Source organism: Hoplias malabaricus, chromosome 2, assembly GCF_029633855.1.
Source record: "Hoplias malabaricus isolate fHopMal1 chromosome 2, fHopMal1.hap1, whole genome shotgun sequence".
Lineage (NCBI taxonomy): Eukaryota > Metazoa > Chordata > Actinopteri > Characiformes > Erythrinidae > Hoplias > Hoplias malabaricus.
Genome location: NC_089801.1, coordinates 32,388,423 through 32,408,263, shown reverse-complemented (window position 1 = coordinate 32,408,263; position 19,841 = coordinate 32,388,423). Strand labels below are relative to the sequence as shown.

The 19,841-nt window shown below is 37.4% G+C and overlaps 2 protein-coding genes across 4 annotated transcripts in view; both read left to right on the top strand.

Moving 5' to 3' along the window:
• Positions 1–731: 731 nt before the first annotated feature.
• tmem248 (transmembrane protein 248) lies at positions 732–10,964 on the top strand. Its single transcript, XM_066661996.1, has 7 exons — positions 732–1,024; positions 4,595–4,753; positions 5,101–5,386; positions 6,381–6,531; positions 6,913–7,096; positions 7,502–7,645; positions 7,841–10,964. Exons 1-7 carry the CDS (start codon positions 1,022–1,024, stop codon positions 7,859–7,861), a joined length of 948 nt encoding a protein of 315 aa, XP_066518093.1. The 5' UTR covers positions 732–1,021; the 3' UTR covers positions 7,862–10,964.
• A 764-nt stretch (positions 10,965–11,728) lies between these two features.
• Positions 11,729–19,841, top strand: part of doc2b (double C2-like domains, beta) — a 184,177-nt gene continuing 176,064 nt past the window's right edge. For 2 of the 3 annotated variants that reach the window (XM_066660136.1, XM_066660134.1), the window contains exons 1-4: positions 11,729–11,846; positions 13,581–13,680; positions 18,557–18,647; positions 19,338–19,481. In XM_066660136.1, the coding sequence (XP_066516233.1) occupies positions 18,571–18,647; positions 19,338–19,481 (221 nt within the window). In that variant the 5' untranslated portion in view covers positions 11,729–11,846; positions 13,581–13,680; positions 18,557–18,570. Of the gene's footprint in view, positions 11,847–12,270; positions 12,322–13,580; positions 13,681–18,556; positions 18,648–19,337; positions 19,482–19,841 lie in introns of all 3 variants that reach the window. The other variant, XM_066660135.1, reaches the window with a different exon arrangement.

Below are 19,841 nucleotides of genomic sequence, written 5' to 3'. Positions count from 1 at the left end.
TAAAATGTAATCAGTATTTTATTTAATAATAATAATAATAATAATAATAATAATTTCAGGTCTTATGAAGTGCACTATATAGGGATTAGAGAGCAATTTGAGACGTCTTCCTAGAATGACGCTTATGCTGTTGAACCGATTCTTTCGAACCCATTGATTCTCAACTCAAGTCAACTTTATGCTCACGTGTTCTGACATGTACCGCAGTTAGTGACTCTTGCGTCATTATTTTTACGCAGTTTTTATATTTCTTACATAATTTGCTTAATAATAATAACAATAATAACTAATATTATTATAACAATCATAATAATAAAAAGATATAACGTTTTTGAAACTAGATTACAAATAATAATAGTCACACAAGCAAGTCACACAAGGCTGTCTGAATCACAAACTTAAAACGGGGACAAAGTCACGGTGAAAAGTATTTTTAAATCAGTGTATCAGTAATAAAATATATGAATTAATGAAAAAGGAAGCCTTTGGATACTTGAAATGCGCTATACATTTTAATGAAGTATTATAAATGTTATTTTTATTATTGTTGTTGTTTTTAATTTTTTATGGGATATTATTAAAAATTCTAGAAATAGACACTGGGGATTTTTTTATTTTATACAGCTCATGTATATCATAGCCGCACGCTAGCGCGTTTGGAAAGAAAAATGAAGAGTGACTCTTTTGCGAGTCAGCATCGGAATCGGTTGCTGAATCGTTGAACTGCCGTTAGCGGTTGGTGGTAAACAGTGACGAGGGATGCGTCGTAGTTAAACAGCGTAAGCGTTTGGCTTCCGTGCTGCTCGCTGGAAGTTATTTAAGAAACTAAGTGCAGTTGTTCAGATTTGACAAGGCCCTGCAAATAATGGGAAGGAGTGTGTGGACCTTTATTTCCGTCTCTCGGCCCGTGTGTCGCTCCACCCCGGCCTTTACTTGCTCCGTCTGTCCGAGCCGAGTCTGCTAGCTCTCCCTTAGCTCCGTTAGCGCCGCCGCCAGCACTCGCCCCCAAAACAGCGCCACAATGGTGAGTGTAACGCTTTAACTTACTTTTCTCTCGTACCATACGCATTTGCTTTGGCCTTTTCACATAGTTGTGTGATGCTATGTGTTTTTTAAAATTTTGTTTAATCCGTATGCATGTTTTGAATTTGCTGTCTTCTCCGGCTGGAGTAGGAAGGCTAGCATTGTTGCGATTAACTTGAGTCAGATGTATCTAAAGTGGCATTAAACATCTTTCACATTGTGCTTTTTATGGTGTGAGTACAGTAGCAAAGTGCTTTATAATCATCGTAGTTAACTGTTATTAACAATGCAATCGTTAAATGTGTGTGAACTTCATTTTCAAATATGTTAGCTACATTTACCGTCTCAATATTGTTGGTGTATTGAAACATTCCCCCCACTGCTCTGTACACACTGATCAGACATGCTATCTACTAAACTGGAAAAAGCCACCCGTCTGAATATGTAATTCGTGTGATGTCACAAACCCAGCACATCCACACATCCACCTGTACAGCCTGCAGCACTTTGGCCCCACCCATTCACGCAGAAGATACAAGGTGTTTCTCTTTTGCAGGCAGATACCACAGAGGTCATTTGCATATACATATCTTGAAAATCTCCCTCTATTGATTAAAGCCCTAAAAACGTATCTCTCTTGACAAGAAAGACAGACATATTATGGGAAAATTAAATTATCTTGTGCTTTAGAGTAATTACCCCCAAAGACCTATTTTTTAAATAACAGCTGGCATGTATTTCTCTGTAATAATACAATATACACTTTCAGAAAAAAAGGTATGGTAGAGGTACATTATTGGTCACTAAAGCTACTAACAGTGTAAATGTACCTTCAAAGGTACAACAGTGTTCAAAAGTCCCTAAAGGTACATTGCATTCTCTTTTCCAGAAGGAGAGCTGAATATTTGTTTTTATTATAGAACTGTGTCCAAAAAAATATAAGTCCTGGAGATGAAATTGGGTCTATGAAATCAACACAACATTTAAATCTACAATTATAATACAATAAGGTGCAATTATGTTCCCTAATTAAAGGTACAAATACGTACCCTTGAGGGTACCACCACAGAAACAGCAGAGACAGCAAAATATACCACCACAGTGACAAATCTTTTGACAGTGAACCAGCCCTGCTCAATGTTACCAATGTTACTGCCCCCTCATGATGCCCACCCATGTAGCGCTCATAAATATGAGAAGCATAAGAGCCTAGAGTGAGGGAATATTTCTGCACCGTTTTTTTTTTTTTCCAGTGTTTTCAAATGAGCAGCAATGGTAAGAGGAACACTTCCTTCAGAAGTTCAGTCATTCAAATTTATAATCAACTAATCAATAACAATAAAAGATAAACTAAAAGAGTTGCATGTGTTAAAACATGTTCAGAAAAAGGTGTGACGCCAATTTATCCTAAAAACAGAAAGCTGCAATGCTGCTTTCATTATTGCAGTATTTACACAGCTGTATGGCCATCTGTCATTGTCATTTCTACTAAAGTCATAAAAAAAGGTGAAATAAGGGATAAAATAGTAATAAAATCCTCTTGCACATAAATGGGCAAATTAAGATTATAAATACATGGCTTTATGAATATGTGGACCCATGCATAATTAACTCTTTTAGCAGAAGAAACTTGAGTTTGGTAGGAACGAAATGAGATTGTGAAATTTATTCTTGAGCATTGCTGGCTAGCTGAAGTTTACATTTACTTTTATGACATTGAGCATGTGCCACAATTGTCATCTTGTTTGGAGAGTACATGTTCACCTGTAGAAATAGGATTAGTCTCCAAAGACTGTTGTATTATGATTCTGCAAAATACAGAGCTGGACCCTAAGGAGGAATACACACTAAACACAAGTATATTACATAGCCACAATCAGAGCTGATGCCTGTGGAAAAAAACAAACAGTTCAGTAGGTTTGAATAGTTTTCTTTATATGTCTGAAGGGTAAGAGCATATGCAGATATCTACCTGCTTTTCAAAAGCAGCAGCTACACAAAACCCATGAAGCCTTGTGAAGATAAGGATGTCCCATTGACAATTCAAGACCTGTTGTTCTTGGGAAGACTGACATAGTTTTGAAATGTACCTGGGTAGAAATTCATGACTTGGCATTAATTTACTTATGAAAACTGAGGGAAATTTAGAGGTGTTTTAATTTTGGACCTCAAACCCAGTTTATATTAAAGTAATTGGAAAGTATGACACTAATGGCGCTTTTCCACTGCATGGTATCAGCTCGGCATGGCTCAACCTGCTTTTCCCTGGTCGATTCTCCACTAAAACAGCTTCCTTGCAAAATGTAGCCAGTGACATCACAAAACCCCATCTCTAATGGGCTTTGAAACCATGGGGTTTGAAAACTTCAACGGAAATGATAACGTTAGGCACTGTTCCTTGTTGCATGTCAGACTTGTCAGCCACCAATCCAAGGAATGTGTGAATCTCTTCAAAACACTACAGCATAATTTTACGAGCTGCCCTTGTGAGCCCCATAAAACAAATGTTATTGCTACTCTAGCTTGGAGTTTTTATAAGTACCTAGCTTATGCTCGGTGTCTGCATTTTGACATGTAAAGTCTCTCTGGCCAGTAAGTGCTCTGCGAGGTTTGCGTGTCACATTTACTCCCTACTTGCCCTGCTTTGGACCAGGCATGAGCATGGAATAAAAACAGTACCCTGTTCCAAGTACCATATTTGTCTAATTGAACAGCAAAAGATCAGAGCTGAGTCAAGTCGAGTCAGGACCATGCAGTGGATATGCGGCATAAATAGACAGTCTGTTACACCAACAGTTCTGTTATCTATCACTAATTACAAAAATCACAATTGTAAAACATCCATTCATTTATCTTTAGTAACAGGGCTGCGGTGGGTCTGCAGCCTAGCTGAAATCATTGGTTGCAAGGCAGGAACACAGAGTGGAAAGCACATTAATAAAGTTAATGAAGCCATGTCTCCTGAGTGCTGCAACTCTTAAATGCTAAAACAACTTGGTGGATTGTGTGGATTTTGATTTAGTTGTTTTTTGCCTCACTTAAAATATCAAAGGGATCAGCACACAGTGGTGTAAACACTAATTAGGCAGAAGCCATTATTCAGAATACTGTACTATAAATGTCATCCTGCCAGTGACATTGCAGTTATCTGTAGTCAGGCCAGTGTATTATGACATAGCATGATTTGACACTGTACTGTATTATCACACAGTGCTCTGTTAATGGTGTTTCAGTCAGGTCAGTCAGTCTGCAGAGGAGTTTTTCTTTCTCTGTAGGAAATTCACAGTATAGCAACTTCAGCAAGAGCATTGTTTTTGGTTCAAAATGTAGAAAAATATATTTACATAATGTTTACATTATACCCTGTTACTGTACTCTGTATAGAATAAAAGTATTACCATTTTCATATTCACAAATGAGATAATTTATTTATTTTTTTCAATGTTGTTGTACATGTTCTTATAAAATGAGTTGTTATTAATGCACAAAGCATTTGTTTTTATGTGTTAATAGAAATGTTAGGGTGTTATTTTTAATTCCAGTCCAGACTAGCCAGTTTTCCTGTTTGCAGGTGTTCTTGTTAAATCCTCTGGAGAACCTGAAGACCTACATAAGTAGCCGTCCACCGCTGGTCATATTTATGGTCAGTGTCAGTGCTGTGGCCATCACATTTCTCACAATTGGATATTTCTTCAAGATCAAGGAGATAAAGTCACCAGAAATGACAGAGGTACTTGGCTTGTTTGGGTTAATATGCAAGTAGATGTGTTAATTCCATATGAACCGTATTGATCCTTTTGATAGCTTGAAAAACAGTAACAGTTTGCTGATAAGGGTTAACATTTAATCCGCTCTCATCCCTCATTTAATTTATAACTTATGAGTCCCTCTGCAACCAGCCACTCTACTTTATTTTGAAACACGTAAATAATTGCTTTTTCTTCCTCTTTTGGAAAACGTAGAGCTAATTATTGCTGCAGTATCAGAAATACAACAGGTAAAACAGCTTATAATTAGTACCAGAGTGGAGCAACATTTTGCTATGTCTCTAATATTCATTCATCGTCTTCCTTTAAGGACTGGAACACTTTCCTTCTTCGTTTCAATGAGCTGGACTTCTGTATCTCAGAAAATGAGACCCTCAAGCATGGTCTGAACGAGTCCACTACTCCCGAGAGCACAGTGACCAGCAGCCAGTCGCGCTCCAGCACTCAGGCTCCTATGCTGCTGGAGGACCCAGGTCCCATCAACATCTCTGTCCCCATCACCCTCACCCTGGACCCCCTGAGGCCATTTGGTGGCTACTCACGCAATATAACCCACCTCTATGCCACCGTGATTGGGCAGCAGGTTGGTCTGGCTGGTAAGTGTGTGCCCTAGTGGTTCTCTGAGATCTGGAAATTGTTGACCGATTATACATGTAGACCAATTCCAATGACCATGCATTAACCTTTATAAAATGTTGAAATTTCAACTGAAACCACACAGCTTCCTGTTACAGAAAAGAATAACACGTTTGTAGGGTATTACTGATGCAGTACAACTAATAAAACACTGGCACTTTAGCACAGTAGCACATAATCCTTTCACTGCTCCTTGCTTCTTACTTCTAGACTCTTGAGCTGAACTGAGGTGTCATTTAAGGAACAGATGCTGAAACCAGTTATTCTGAACATTGCACACTGCTGTGGTGTTGTTCCTTGTAGTATATTGACCAAAGCATGTCACAGATATGTCACTAAGACCACAGGGAACTGTGATAATGTTTGGAAAATGTGCATAAAGTATCCCCTTATATATCTATCAAATCTAAACATCTGCCCTATGGTGACGTTTTGTGTGTGTGTTTAAAGAAGTTATTTTCTGGTACTATTATGATTCTAATATTGTGAGTCCCTAGCTTGAACTCTTCTAAAGTCCCATGGGAGTTGGTTCCACTATAGGGCAGATTTGAAACTCTGGAACCAAACATGGACACAAGCCAGATGATAAGAAGTGGAAGCCAGGTGGCCATTTTTTTCCCCTGGTTATTTTCAGAGTGTTACATCATGTAGTGTTTTCATCCTGAGTGTTTCCACCCCCTACAGCTTTTATTGCCCTTCCTTTTCCCCTGTTTTCCCCTTAGTGTGTTCTTGTTAATCAATGATAGCAAAGCTCTCTGTGAATGTTGTTTGGAGCAGAACAGTTCAGTTACCATGGCATAGTAGTTTAAGTCTAGAAGTTCATTGTAATGTTTATTATTGTTATATGGTGCTTTGTAAACATGCTGACTACAGTTGATTGTCTTCTAAGTGTCACTTGCATTCAGTCTGTACAAAGCTTTTGATTTCATTTATTTTTATTTTTTTTGTGTACAGGCAGGGAAGCCCATGAAGAGATGAATATCACCTTCACTCTTCCTGCATCATGGAACTCAGATGACTGTGTGCTGCACGGTCATTGTGAGCAGGTGGTCTTCAGCACCTGCATGACCATTACTGCAGCCAGTAACGTCTTCCCTGTCACAGTGTGAGTTGCTGTTAAAACTACATACTGCAGGGCCTCATTATTGTTAGCCTATCCTTTATTTATCCTGTATTGTCATTTCCTTCAAATATTGACATGGATTTATTCTGTTGATTCAGCAATGCTTTGTTAGCCTGGTGTGGATTGCATAATTGAGTCGCTATCATTGTGACTGCCATATCATGTCTAAAATAAATAAAAGGACAGAATTGTCTTTAAAATCCTTTTGATTTGGAAAATGTGGCAAAGTAGGCTTGTTCACATTGTGTACAGCAAAGGCTTAGGTTGGTTAATGCAACGTTGACAACAGCAAAATATTTAATTGCATTCCCAGTTATCTTACACAGAATCAAGCCTTGAATATTACCACAATTCACCTTGCAGGCAGCCACCTCATTGTGTTCCAGAGACATACAGCAACGCAACATCCTGGTACAAGCTCTTCACCACAGCACGGGATTCAGACACCAAATACTCACAGGACTACAATCCATTTTGGTGTTACAAAGGTGCCATCGGGAAGGTGTACCACGCTCTAAACCCCAAACTCACTGTCATCGTACCAGACGTGAGTGCATGCAATAATTCATTAATTGTCTGAGTGGTCCAGAGCCTACCCGGAATCACTGTGCGCAAGGCTGAAACACACCCTGGGGGATGCCAGTCCTTCGCAGGGCGACACACACTCTCACATTCAGTCACGTTCAGTTAATGTTTGTAACTATGGAGGAAATTTGACAGTATTGAAGGTAGCAGTGTAGTGCTTAACTGTTCTCAAACATATAAACAAAAGCAATATAAATGTTTTTGTTGAAAAGATTGTTAGATATCAATTAAAGTTATGATTGAATAGAAAAGTTTATGATTTAAGTTGAGGAGCCAACCATTTTGCCAAACCAGCTGTGCTGCTGATAATTATCATTTGACCTATATGTTTTACTGTTTTTTAAGCTTGTTTTCATTCTTGTGGTAGGATGATCGCTCCCTAATCAACCTGCACCTAATGCACACCAGCTACTTCTTGTTTGTGATGGTTATTACAATGTTCTGCTATGCAGTCATCAAAGGCAGACCAGGAAAAGTAAGACAGACCAACCCAGATTTCTGTCCAGAAAAGGTAAGATGTTTTCCTCTCTCAGGAACTACCAGTGCCCAAATAGAAGTATGAGAAGCTTTAAAAGTTAAAGCTGTTTAATCCTCTGCCCTGTTCTGTACTAAATTATTGTTTCATGCTTCACTTGTACAACACCTGTTGGCTATGGCTCCCAAAAAACCCCACTATATTAAATACTTACCTTTCTGTCATTTTCAGGTGGCCTTGTCAGAGGGATAAGCGGGGACAAATGTAGACATACGGACTGAACCATATCAGCAGTAGAGGGACGCATCTGAACTGAACCATATCAGAAGTAGGGAAGAGAAGGAAAAATACTTATTGCCTACTGAACCTCTCTAATGCGAATCTCTGCAACGTTGGGTCACTCCAACCAAAGACTTTCAAGTGCCTGTGTCTACTGTGTACATATTTGTAAGACTATTAAATTCAGTAAAGAAGCACTCTGCCTAAAACCCCAACCCGTGTTCCATCCGTGTCCGAGATCTTCCCAGGCAATATCATCGGAAAATAGAGAAAAACTGGAGGATGGGCTACAGCACTTCTGCATATTATCATCGTCCAGTGTCGCATTGTTTGATTTTTCTGCACCTTTGTGTTGGTCGCATGCATGGTCATGGTGACACTGCTTGTGATGATCATCCATGGCTTTTTGAGAGGAAGAACTATGGTTGTAATTTTTAATTTTTTTTATTTTTTATTTTATTTTTTTTTTAAATAATCATCTTCTTTGCCTTCTTGTTGCCCCAGTGTCTTTGTGCTTCATTCTTGGAAGGAGTTTGAGTGAGAATTATCTAATACAACATGGACTGATGTTTGAAGAATGCTCTTTGGCTCTGGAAGATGATTTGAAGCTAGTAAAATGGTAGACCAGCAGCCTGATAATGTTCCTGAGGGCCTGAATTGTTTTCCCACGATTTTTGCCTCTTTGTTCAAGCTACTTAGAAGCTGCAAGGGTTATTTAATGGCATCGTTATATACAACAAACTTTAAAATAGACCAAGGCCTGCAAAACAAGAGGATGTTGTTTCAATTGAATTGATCATTTGTCTGATTTCTGTGATCCTCAGATGAAACACTGTTTTGTTTGGAAGGAGCTCAAATGGGAAAAGGGCCATTTGTTGTTGAAGAGTTTTGTGATTGATTTACTGTGTTTAAAAAAAAAAAAAAAAAAAAAACTATGAAATGCCTCACTGGCAATGATTCATCACTTTGGGTTTACCTCTCTTTTATTTCTCACTTTGATTCTTTTATTGGTACACTGAATGACTGAATGTACTTTTAAAAGCTACAGCATAATTAACAGATATAGTGCAGAGTAAAAATCAACTGTACAATTACCATTCAATATGAAATGTGATGTAAAAATTATTGTAATTTTTAGTTATTTTATCATTCATTATATCTCACCTCAATGCGTACTTCTCGTTTTTATTTTTACTGAACAAATCAGCTTTGCTAACATCTCTGAAACTCAATTTCCTTGAAGTTCCTACATTCTGTCTCTGTTCTATCACTGGATTTTGTTGGTTGCTCCAGAAATATTTCCATAAGCTTTGTTTATTATTATTATTACTTTTATTTTTTTTTTAAGTGTCATTTAACAATCAGAACCTTTTTAGGTTTTATGGCATTTTTGTATCAATTGTAGCATCATTCCAGTACATACAGACATTTGTCATCAGTGGAAAATGAAAAAGTAATGAAATATCTTAAGTATTTCTTTGCTTCCTTATCCTTTCATTTTTGCTCATTTCACTTGTTTTGTTTTCATCTCCTCTGCCAAAAAACTTGCCTTAATATTGTTTCATTTTCCTCTATGAGTCAGGTTTATGTGCTTACAGTTGCTATTTATAGATAGATGAGCACCTCATATTTATAAAAATCTTTATTTTTAGCTGCCCAGACTGGATACATCTGCATTTTTTCCTCTCCATTTTCATTGCTTTTGTCCACACAATAGCCCCTTTTTGTCTCAGCAATTGCTTTCATTTATTTATTTTATTTGACCTAGCCCCTCATTAGCATATAACACACAGACATCAAAACACTAACGTGCCTTTGCACTTGTCAGCTGCATCACCCCTGTAAATAGCATGTCTGTTTTTTGTCCACTTTAAAGAAGGCTTGGGTTTAAATGAGCACTTCCCTCAGCTGTCCTAATGTAATCAACTCAAGCTGAAATAAACCTTTCCTCTCCTTGCAATGTGCATTTCATGTCTAACTCCATGCAAACCAGTAACTGTGGTGTTAATACTTAAAACTGAGCATTAGTTCATTACCCATTGGTTACTATTAGTGTGCTTTGCAACGGAATGTATATTCACAGTTCATATAAGATGAGGTTATAGTTAAGGACTGTCATTGTTCAAAGCAATATATATATATTTTTTTTAAATAACAGAATGCTGTATCCATCCATATGTTTCTAGATTCACTTCAGTTATTTCAAATTTTCCTCATTTTATGATCATGCAAAGGCATATAAAGCAATGCTGAATTCATTTAATTTTGTGGAAATTATAATTCATGAGGCCTATACATGCTCCTCCCTCAAATTACTTTTGTGTTTACTGTTGATATGTCGGACAAGTTTTTCAGAACGTTTGCCAGTTGAGTTGTTTCGCATTATTCAATTTTTGACAAAACACTTATGTTAGAGTGCATTGTAAATTTCGAATTGTACATGGGTGAAAGGTCACAATACAGCATAACGTTTACCCAATTTATACTTCAAAAAGCCACAACATAGTCATGCTGTGTAACATAGTATTTTAAAAGGGATTATTATGTATTGGGATGACTATATCACACCGAGTTGAAGCGGATGTTCTGTAAATCTTCTCCAGCCATTAAAGAGCACATCAGTGGGTGGAGCATAGATCAGCAGATAATCCAAAAATTGAAAACAAGGTTAGGTTATCTAAAATTGAGAAAACACAACAATAATGAGAGACATAATTTATATGCTTTCAGTGGAAATTTTTTTTGGATTCCTGTAGCTCGGGTCATATTGATCCACCCTGTTTATTCACTTTTTTTGGGATATTGAGTGAATTTGCGTACTCTGATGATGGATGGCACCTCTTCTAGTCATAAGAGCTGTAAACCATGCCCTAGAATCAACAGATTCATCGCTGAAAGAAGTGAAAGGAGTATGATGACATTGTTTTATTTTTTATTTTTTTTGTTTTTATTTTTATTATTTGTCTTGATGCATGATTGTAAATGTCCTACCTGCTGACTGGTTTGTAAGAAGACAATCCAACTGTTATGTGTGCTCTTTGTAAAATGCTCTAGGCACATGCTTCGCTGAATAAAATCGAACATAAATATGAGCACTTATCATTTCTTTTGATTACAAATTGTTTGGGTCAGTGTTAGGCTATAGGCCAAGGTCTTTTTTTATTATTATTATTTAATTGCCATTAGATGGAAGGGCAATCATTTTCTTTAATCTTGGATCAAAGTTCATCACACAATGAAGCACCCATTACATTCTAATGATTAGAGGGACTCTGGGAACTGGTAAGGCTTGCATTGAAGCAGAAGTTGTAGTGGTTTTAAAAGTGCCTGATGTGGATGTGGTGATGCACTTTATGGCCAGCTGGGTGAAACTAATTTTATTTTCTGTCAATAATGGAATCAGTGGCTGCCTTCTCCAGTTTACCTGATGAAGAGCTCTGACCTTTTAGTGGATTCTGTCATCCTGTGTGTAAATAAAACTGGCTCAGCCTTCAGGGTCAGGGGTCAGTGTTTCAGACACAATAATGCATTATTGGAAATGAAATAAGAATACAGGTTATCCCCTACGTTACGTACACATACCGAGGCCATGGTTACATGGTAAACCTTAGTGAAAACTGAACCTTTTAAGTGGGGCACAAATATCCAAAATGTGTAGCATTACCTTCTGCATTGTTCCTGGAATAGAGAATGTTCAACGTTCAATGTTCATTTATACCTATCACAAAGACGGTTATATTAATCCAAAAACCATTCAGTACCCTGTTTAGGTGGAGAAGTCAGTTTAATGAACTGTACTATATAGGTAGCAGGGAGAGATTTGAGGTACAGCCTGTTTTTGAATTAGCGTAACGGTTCACAGGTTAGCAGCGGTGGCTCACTGGTTTTTGAGTTGTAGCCAACACTGGCTATAAACATTTGTTTTCCCTGTTTTAAGGAGTGCTGCAGAAGGCTAATGGTAAATTATCGACATTCTCTAAATTCATATTGATGAACTGACGTCTCGTCGACTGGTTTTATGACTGGTTTCCTTATTAATATTCTGTAACATGACATGACAAATAAACCTAAATGCTAATTTATAGCATATTGTAGTCTATTTTGTCTTACGCCACCGTGTTTTGAAAATTTCAACATATTTTAATGATAAAAAGATTTAAACGCTCTCACAGTGGTTTGAATTCAAACGCTACATTCTCGAGAAGCTTTAAGGGTGAATGAACCCAGGTGTGTGAAGTTTCCTCCCGCTAAGTTAATACAGACACACATCTGATAACAGAGACATTGTGTATGAATCTGTTTATTTATTTTTAATCAAATTATTGCCACTACATTGTGTTTAATATTTCGCGTAATGTAATACATTTCACATAATATTTCAGAGAGAAATTTGTGGAGAGAGAAAGCTGAAATACAGACATATCGTGGACATGGTAAATACAAAACAATAGAAATGATATTTAGCTAGTTGCTGATGATTCTTTTCTTTATATTCTGTTAAAAGAAAATTCCCCTGAAAATCAATTTTCTTATTTACTCTGACGTCGTTTTCTCAATTTTTGATTAATTTATATTACCTACATTCATTTTATGTGCACTTGATGCCCACATGTTTTATATCACAATGTTAAAAACATTGTGAACTTCCTCTGTACTCTAGAACTCAGATCATTTGGCTCAAAATTTGAAAAGTTGAGGTCCAGTTTGAAAAATTGGACACAAAAATCTATCTTCCAATTAGATTGAATCAAAAGGGCAGACTCTATAGATTCAGGAAATATTTAAATAATTTCCTACACTGTACAAGTGTAAAGATGCTACTGACAAAATTCATTCATTCATTATCTGTAACCCTTATCCAGTTCAGGGTCACAGTGGGTCCAGAGCCTACCTGGAATCATTGGGTGCAAGGCAGGAACACACCCTGGAGGGGGCGCCAGTCCTTCACAGGGCTAATGACAAAATTGATAAACATAATTTGATACACATGTGCTTTCATAGACCTGAGAGAGTTAATGGGTCCATGTGTTGTTTTTATTTAATAAGCTAGAACACACTTTGTGTGAAACATACCTGCTACTTCTAGCATGTCCACTTAAATCTACAGTGTAACACACACGCTAAAATGGGCAGATTTTGAGAGCCAGGGTTTCTTATGTCAGAAAACCTAAGGAAGCAGTCTTGTCAAGTTGTGGGGCAGGGCTTTCAAGCTGCAGGTGAGGGGCAGATATGTGAGTGGGGTGGGGAATATTTGCATATTCATAGATCTGTGAGTACTGAATAAAAATGAATCCGTATTTTTTTTAAGGTTTTAATCTAATCCTGGAAGGGTACTTTAGATATATGCTTTCTGCTTTTAACCCCTCACACTGTAAAATATAAACCTTGTAATAAAAGGCAGTTTAGAATGGAAATTTACCTCTTTACCTGTACCTCTTGGCTGTCACATCAGGATTTTTGATTTAAAATGACTGCCAAATTTGTCCCAAAACAAGAACTATGAGGTGAAGTCATAATAAAATGGGCACAAAGGTTGTGGTGTTTCTCTCCTAGGAAACCTGCTCTGAGAATCTGGGAGGGAACACATGGCCCACCCTCTACGTGCTTCACTCTGCTGGGGAGGAGGGGGCACTGGCGTAATGTGACCTCCGTTTCTCTTTTTTTTCCCCTTTTCCTTTTCACTTGTTTGCAGAGTTGGAGATAAAACGCAGCACAGGCAATTGCCGAAGCCAGAGCCTGGACCCAGAGGAGCGTTTCTGCTTTGTTGGAAGGGGACAGCTGAAGGGAGCCAGGTACAAAAAAATGTTCTACACTGTCTATGGGCTCTGGGTCTTTTGTGTTCCACCTGCTGCCTTATCATATGTCTCCAGCTTTGACCTCTTCGTCCAGCGCAGCTGTGTGCACAGCTGAGAGTAACTGTGTTAGAAAGGGTCCCTTTTCTGAGTGGATGCAAAACGTCATCAGGTGAGGCTGGGAATCTTTGGGGCAGCTTTGTCTTCATGTAGTGACGTGGTTCTTTCATTTGTAACTTGATAAGTTAACGAGACATTTTGTCCAAATTTTAGTCCAAAATTGTTGCTGTTTCACAAGGTACCTCATAACTCAGTTATTCACATTCCGTGATATTTGATTTTTTACACTGTATATGCTTATTGTTTTTTACTTATCAGCTGCGTTACTAAAAATAAACGGCCTCTTAGCACCTGTTGGATCCTTATTCAAGTGGACAAACCTTCTGTTTATAGCAGAAAAAGGTGACATTACAGAAAAGCATAGAAAGCAGACTTATAATTAATTATGCTCCTGGGAATATATTTATTCTGATTTCAATGAGATTTACTTATGTGTTGCCATATGACTAAAAAGACTTAATACAGGGAATAAAAAAATGACCTCACCTTTTTGCTATATTGTTTGGTCACTTTGAAATGCCTCAGTGTATGCTCAGACACAAGTTCAGAGGACCCAAGGACCATATGAAAGAATCTGTAGAATAACAAGTTCTGGTCAGTAGCAGAGCAGTAAAACTAAATGATAATATCACAATACTCTCACATTGCACATTGAAAAACTTTATCATTAACATCGCCATCCTCTTTTGTGGAACATCCTTTATGGATATTCATGAATATTCAGAGGAAGCATGGGTTACCTTTTAAAAGGGCTTGGACACAGCTGGTTAAACAGCAGTATTTTCTTTGGTGTGAGTAAAAAATGTAATGTCAGTGACTTGTTGGTTTTTGAATGGAAAATGTTCCCAGCTGTTGGGACAAACACGTTTCTCTTCAGTACTTGGTTTATTAATGATTACTCAGTTTTAGGGACTCCAGAAGTTTTGATTCTACATCTACTGTGACTTGCACTTTAAAAATAAGTGTAATCACGTTTTCCTAAATTTTATATTCTGTATTTATTTGATATTTGTTTGCTGCGTTTGATATTGTAATTAATATTAATGTGCTTCTACTGTAGAATAAATATGTTTCTGTTAAGCCCAGCAGCTGTCCATTTAAATAACAATGCAGTCGTCTTTCAACTTTCAATGCGAAATGTCTTTGGGCTCCAGAAGGCTACTCCAAATGAGATCACAGTGACATAGGGCTCAGCTCTGAAGGCCAGGTCAATATTAAACACTTTAGGAACGGTCAGTGTTTGGAAGTCTGTCATCAGGGGAGTACAATCACAGCAGCAGTGCAGGAACAGGATGTATCTGGAGGTTTGTTCTCCTATCATGTGACCGGTGTGACAGGTTGGCTGTGGGGCTGTGGTAGTTGTCTTTAGTGCTGATCCCAGACCAGTTTTTTGGGATTGTGTTTGTATAGTTAGAGCTGAGGACGTGGAAGGGGAAAGCCGTCCCAGATCAGAAACAGTATCCGGACTAAGTTTCCTTACTTTCTGCTTTTATTATCGTCAGCCCCTAGTCTGAGATAAACACTTTCTCTCTCTGTTAGTGTGTGTGTCTTTGTTTGCCAACAGCTTTTAAGTGGATTTAGCCTGAACTGCTTCCAGGCGTGTTGAGCATTGAGCGCTGAGTTTGAAAGGTGCGTGGCCATCACCCGGTGTTTACGGTTTTAAAGCTTGTCTTTTTACTTCCCTTACCTGTTTGTTCTTGGCTTCAAGGGAAAGGGCTCTTTGCTGCTTTGAAATGAATATTCAGAGGAAGCATGGGTTACTTTTAAAAGGGCTTGGACACAGCTGGTTAATCAACAGTATTTTCTTTGCTGTGAGTGGAAAGTTTTATGTCAGTGACTTGTTGGTTTCTGAATGGAGAATGTTCCCAGCTGTTTTGACAAACAAGTTTCTCTTTTGTAGTTAGTTTAATAATGTTTACTCCGTTTTTATACACAACATTAATCATTACCAGTGTAAATGTAATATACTAATAAAACGTAAATATAAAACAAATAAAAGTAAGGATCTAGGTATGAGGTGGTGCTCCTGACAACTATGAAAGACCACTAATAGACCACCAAGAATGTCACCATCAGATAAAGAGCACTTTTGAGCACACAAAGTTTTGAGGAGAAATTAAGTAATTTTCTGAATGTTGACAACAACGCTCTGGGCTGAAAGTATGTGGAGCTCTCAACAGTCGTGCAAAAGAAATTCTGTTTGGGATTGCTTCAGTTCTGAGAATAAGAAAATACAACCAACTTCTTAAACTGAGTTTTGGAGTTGTGGATATCGTGCATGTTTTAAATGGAAAGTGTTGTGATGTTGCTGATTTCAGAGCTTCTGTTTTATGCTTAGTTGTGCCTCAGGCCTAAGCAGCAGCGCTGCACAAAGGGCAATAGGTCACATGGAAATGTAAACAGACTGATGCCTCTTAGTCATAAATGAGGTGTGTGTGTGAGAGAGAGAAAAAGTGACAGGTGTTTTTATTCTCATAGCTGTGCTTTATGTCATTGCAAAATGTGATATGCAGTCTATGCAAATGAATCTCTTTTATATGTAGACAATATATATATATATATATATATATATATATATATATATATATATAATGTCATTATGTGATTATCAAATTATATAGATGTTTTTTTATTATGCCTGCATTAATTTTCATGAAATGAAGTAAAAATAAGGTGAAAATATTCTTAAAAATCTTAAAATAATCTAAAAATATATATCTTATATTTCCTGTGGGGAAAATACCAGTTTGTAATTTGTTTTCAAGCCAATTACATTTATATTTATGATATTAGTCAAACTCTATAGTGACTTACAAATCTATTTCTGTAACAGATCCAAAGATTCTTACTGGTATAACATGGTGTGCTTACTTATAAATGGAATCCAACTTTAGTTTTCTGCATAGAAGGCAGTATTACCCACTATCTTATTAGCAACTTACTAGCTGATGCTAGCCACATCTTGAAGGCCTTTGCATTGTATTAATTAAAAATAAATAAATACTGGTCAATCCATTTCAGAAAAGAAGTGTTTAAGCTCTGTTCGTGGCCCACAATTTTGCTACTACTTTGCTTTTTTTTATTTATTTATTTATTTTTTATTATTATTATTATTATTATTATTATCATTTATTTATTTTTTTTTTTTTAATGGGCTTACTAGCTAAATGTGACGATAAATGGGGGAGTGTCAAGTGCCAAGAGAAATGAACCTGCCCCTTTCCTGTGTGATCTGTGGAGGAGAGATGGAGCACTGACTCATTTTTCTTACAGTCTGAATCATTGCAACCGGTATAGCCTGTGCATAAAATATATCCAAATGCAAAAGAAGGTGAAATTGTGTTTTTGTTTTGTGGTGCAGTGCCAGTCCAGCTTTGTGTGGACTAGTTTTTTGTATACAGTAAAACTACTTCGCTGTTTTTTTCAAGGGAGCTTATGGCCGCTATATATAAATTAAAAGTGTTTGTTTTTATTATTTACATGTAATAGACTAGGCCTGTAGGTGACAAAATATATCATTTACAAGTATTTCTTACATACAGTACATGTATTGTTCATGTCCACATCCGAGTGAAATCACGCCAAATCACAGCATAGGAATTACTCTATTAAGGAAACTGGTAGGATATCACATGTAGTTCCAGCTGAAAAACATTATAGAATGACTGTTTAATGCAAAGGGTGGGTTGTTAACAGTACAGGGAGGGTTTTAAAAGTCCAAATACTCGTTAAATGCATAAAAAAATATATATCTTTCCTCTACCTCACGGAAATTCGTTTTTCGTGGGTGGTCTTGGAATGTATCCCCCACAAAAAACGCGGGATCACGGTATAAAAATAATAAAATAATTAAATACATTACACTATATATCTAGAAGTTGGTTGACACCAAGTCTAATTAGTGAATTTAGGTACATAAAAAGACATTTCATTGTGTATGCACAGCTTGTACAATGCCTATATATAAACATGAACAAATAGAATTGAACACTGGAGCAGCCCAGTGTGGGCTAGTGGCAGGTATGAAACTGTGCTGAACATTGGGACGTCTAGCAGTGTGACGTTAATCCAAAATACTTTTTTGGATGAGAAGGAGTGGTTTTTGTGTTTCATGGACTAGTCATCCAGCATCAGCACCTGAACTCATTTCAAACTTGTTTGAAGTAGCTGAATGCAATAAAATATTCACAGAAAGGTTGCAGCATATATTCTGAGAAGAGTGGTCATTTGTAGCAAAGATGGGAGCAGATGCTATTTAATCTTAATAAACAGGGATGTTGATTTAAATTATGTTCATTTTAGAGGATGAGTGGACTTATTTTCCTTTACAAGGCCCTTATAACGTGTCATTTGATCAGGGCCACTGAACATTTTGCACAGAACTGAAAAGCTCTAATGCTGCTCTTTGTGATGACATTGATCAGTGTTCGCTAAGCAGCTGCACAGCGTTTCTGTGATGTGGAAAATGCACAATGGCAGCGTCACAGCTAAGAGTTGCTCCAAGGCAAACAGCTAACTTTAATGGCCTCTAAATCGACTGACATTGATGGTGAATGCTTAAGGCTTTGAGGCATTGATCGGAACACCTGCTCTCATTGCTCAGAGTTAGCTTCAGGTCTTTCTGAAAGGTTACTTGTCTCTTCTCTGTGTTTGGGGCCAATAAACCAATAGTGAAGGGACTAAACCTCTTGTAGGGAAACATATGGAAGCTACATGTTAAAACTGCTGGACCTATTTCCTTTATTTGCTCTTATAGGGCCTTTTTGAAGAATGACTGACACCATGTTCGGCAGTGGGATCAGCCAGTGGGTTTGTCCGAATGATCGACAGCTGACCCTACGGGCCAAGTAAATGATTCTGCACTTCTTTCACAAAAAACATTGCTTTTACTGCTGTTCTTGAGTCAACCCTTTGTTTAAAACAATACTTTTTAAACAATACTTTTTTTGAAACTGAATACAAGATTCAGTTTCAAAAGCGTTTTGAAAAAGAGATTTCTTCATTCTTCTATAACAGTGTTCAGTTGCACAAGCTTACCAGGCTTCCAGTATCACACTTAATTCCTTGACCTTTACATTCAGCGATTTATTCCGGTTCCCTGAATATTTTAACTATATTTTATGCTGTAGAGGGTGAAATTCCAAACATCCCTGCAACCACTGACTGCGTTAAACTATTGTAGTATTTGCTGGCAAAACCTTCATCATAAGGTACTTGGCCTTTCCTGGATGCTGCCTTTATTTCCAGGCATGATTGCATGACCTGTTTGAGGTTTTTGAAAAGGTTTTAAATTGCCTCTCTCCCAAGTTTGTTTTTTATTATTGTTGATAGGATCACCTTCACACACACAAACAAAAAAAACTAGTCAAGGTCATAAATGTTATGCATGTTGTACTGTATATTTTTAATGTAAATACAAGTCAAAGTAGATTTACACATTTTATTTGCATTTCATGTACCTTTCCCTTTTTGGAAGTATTTGTATTAGTGTTTGTTTGTTGTGTTTTGATCTTGTGTGTGTGTGTGTGTGAGACTAGGCTACACACTGGCTGGTCAGTACATACCTTCCAGTCAGAGAAACAGAGGAAGTCCCAAGCCCTGGAACAAAGAGAACTGGACGTTATCCTTAACGTGATCCACCGAGCTGAGCAGCTGGAGCTGATTGAGCAACACCGAATTGGGTACAGCTTTTCATCTTTCTGTCAGTCTTTTTGTATCTGATCGTTTTTGAGCAGCACTCACCAGCGCAGTTGTAGGCATAGCTTGGACTTGAACCGTACCTGGAATTTACATAAGTGCAGAGCCTCTTGCTAAAGGAGAAAAGGCCATGGCATTGTTAATCTGTACAGGCTCTGAGTGTACTGATGCTGGAGCCCATGTATTTGTAGGTCAGTATATCATGAAGGCATCAAAATTTAGAAGTTTAGTATTACTAAGTTCTAAAACTTTTAACATATAAGCACTATATGCAGTTTTTTTTAGAAAATAGTGGTTCACCACTGACCTCCACACAGGAGACTAGTGTTCATTTCTCAGCCAAG

Coding starts and splice junctions, on each gene's coding strand:
- tmem248 (XM_066661996.1), top strand. Junction 5,387..6,380: donor GCAGCAGGTTGGTCTGGCTG/GTAAGTGTGTGC, acceptor TTTTGTGTACAG/GCAGGGAAGCCCATGAAGAG. Junction 6,532..6,912: donor AACGTCTTCCCTGTCACAGT/GTGAGTTGCTGT, acceptor TTCACCTTGCAG/GCAGCCACCTCATTGTGTTC.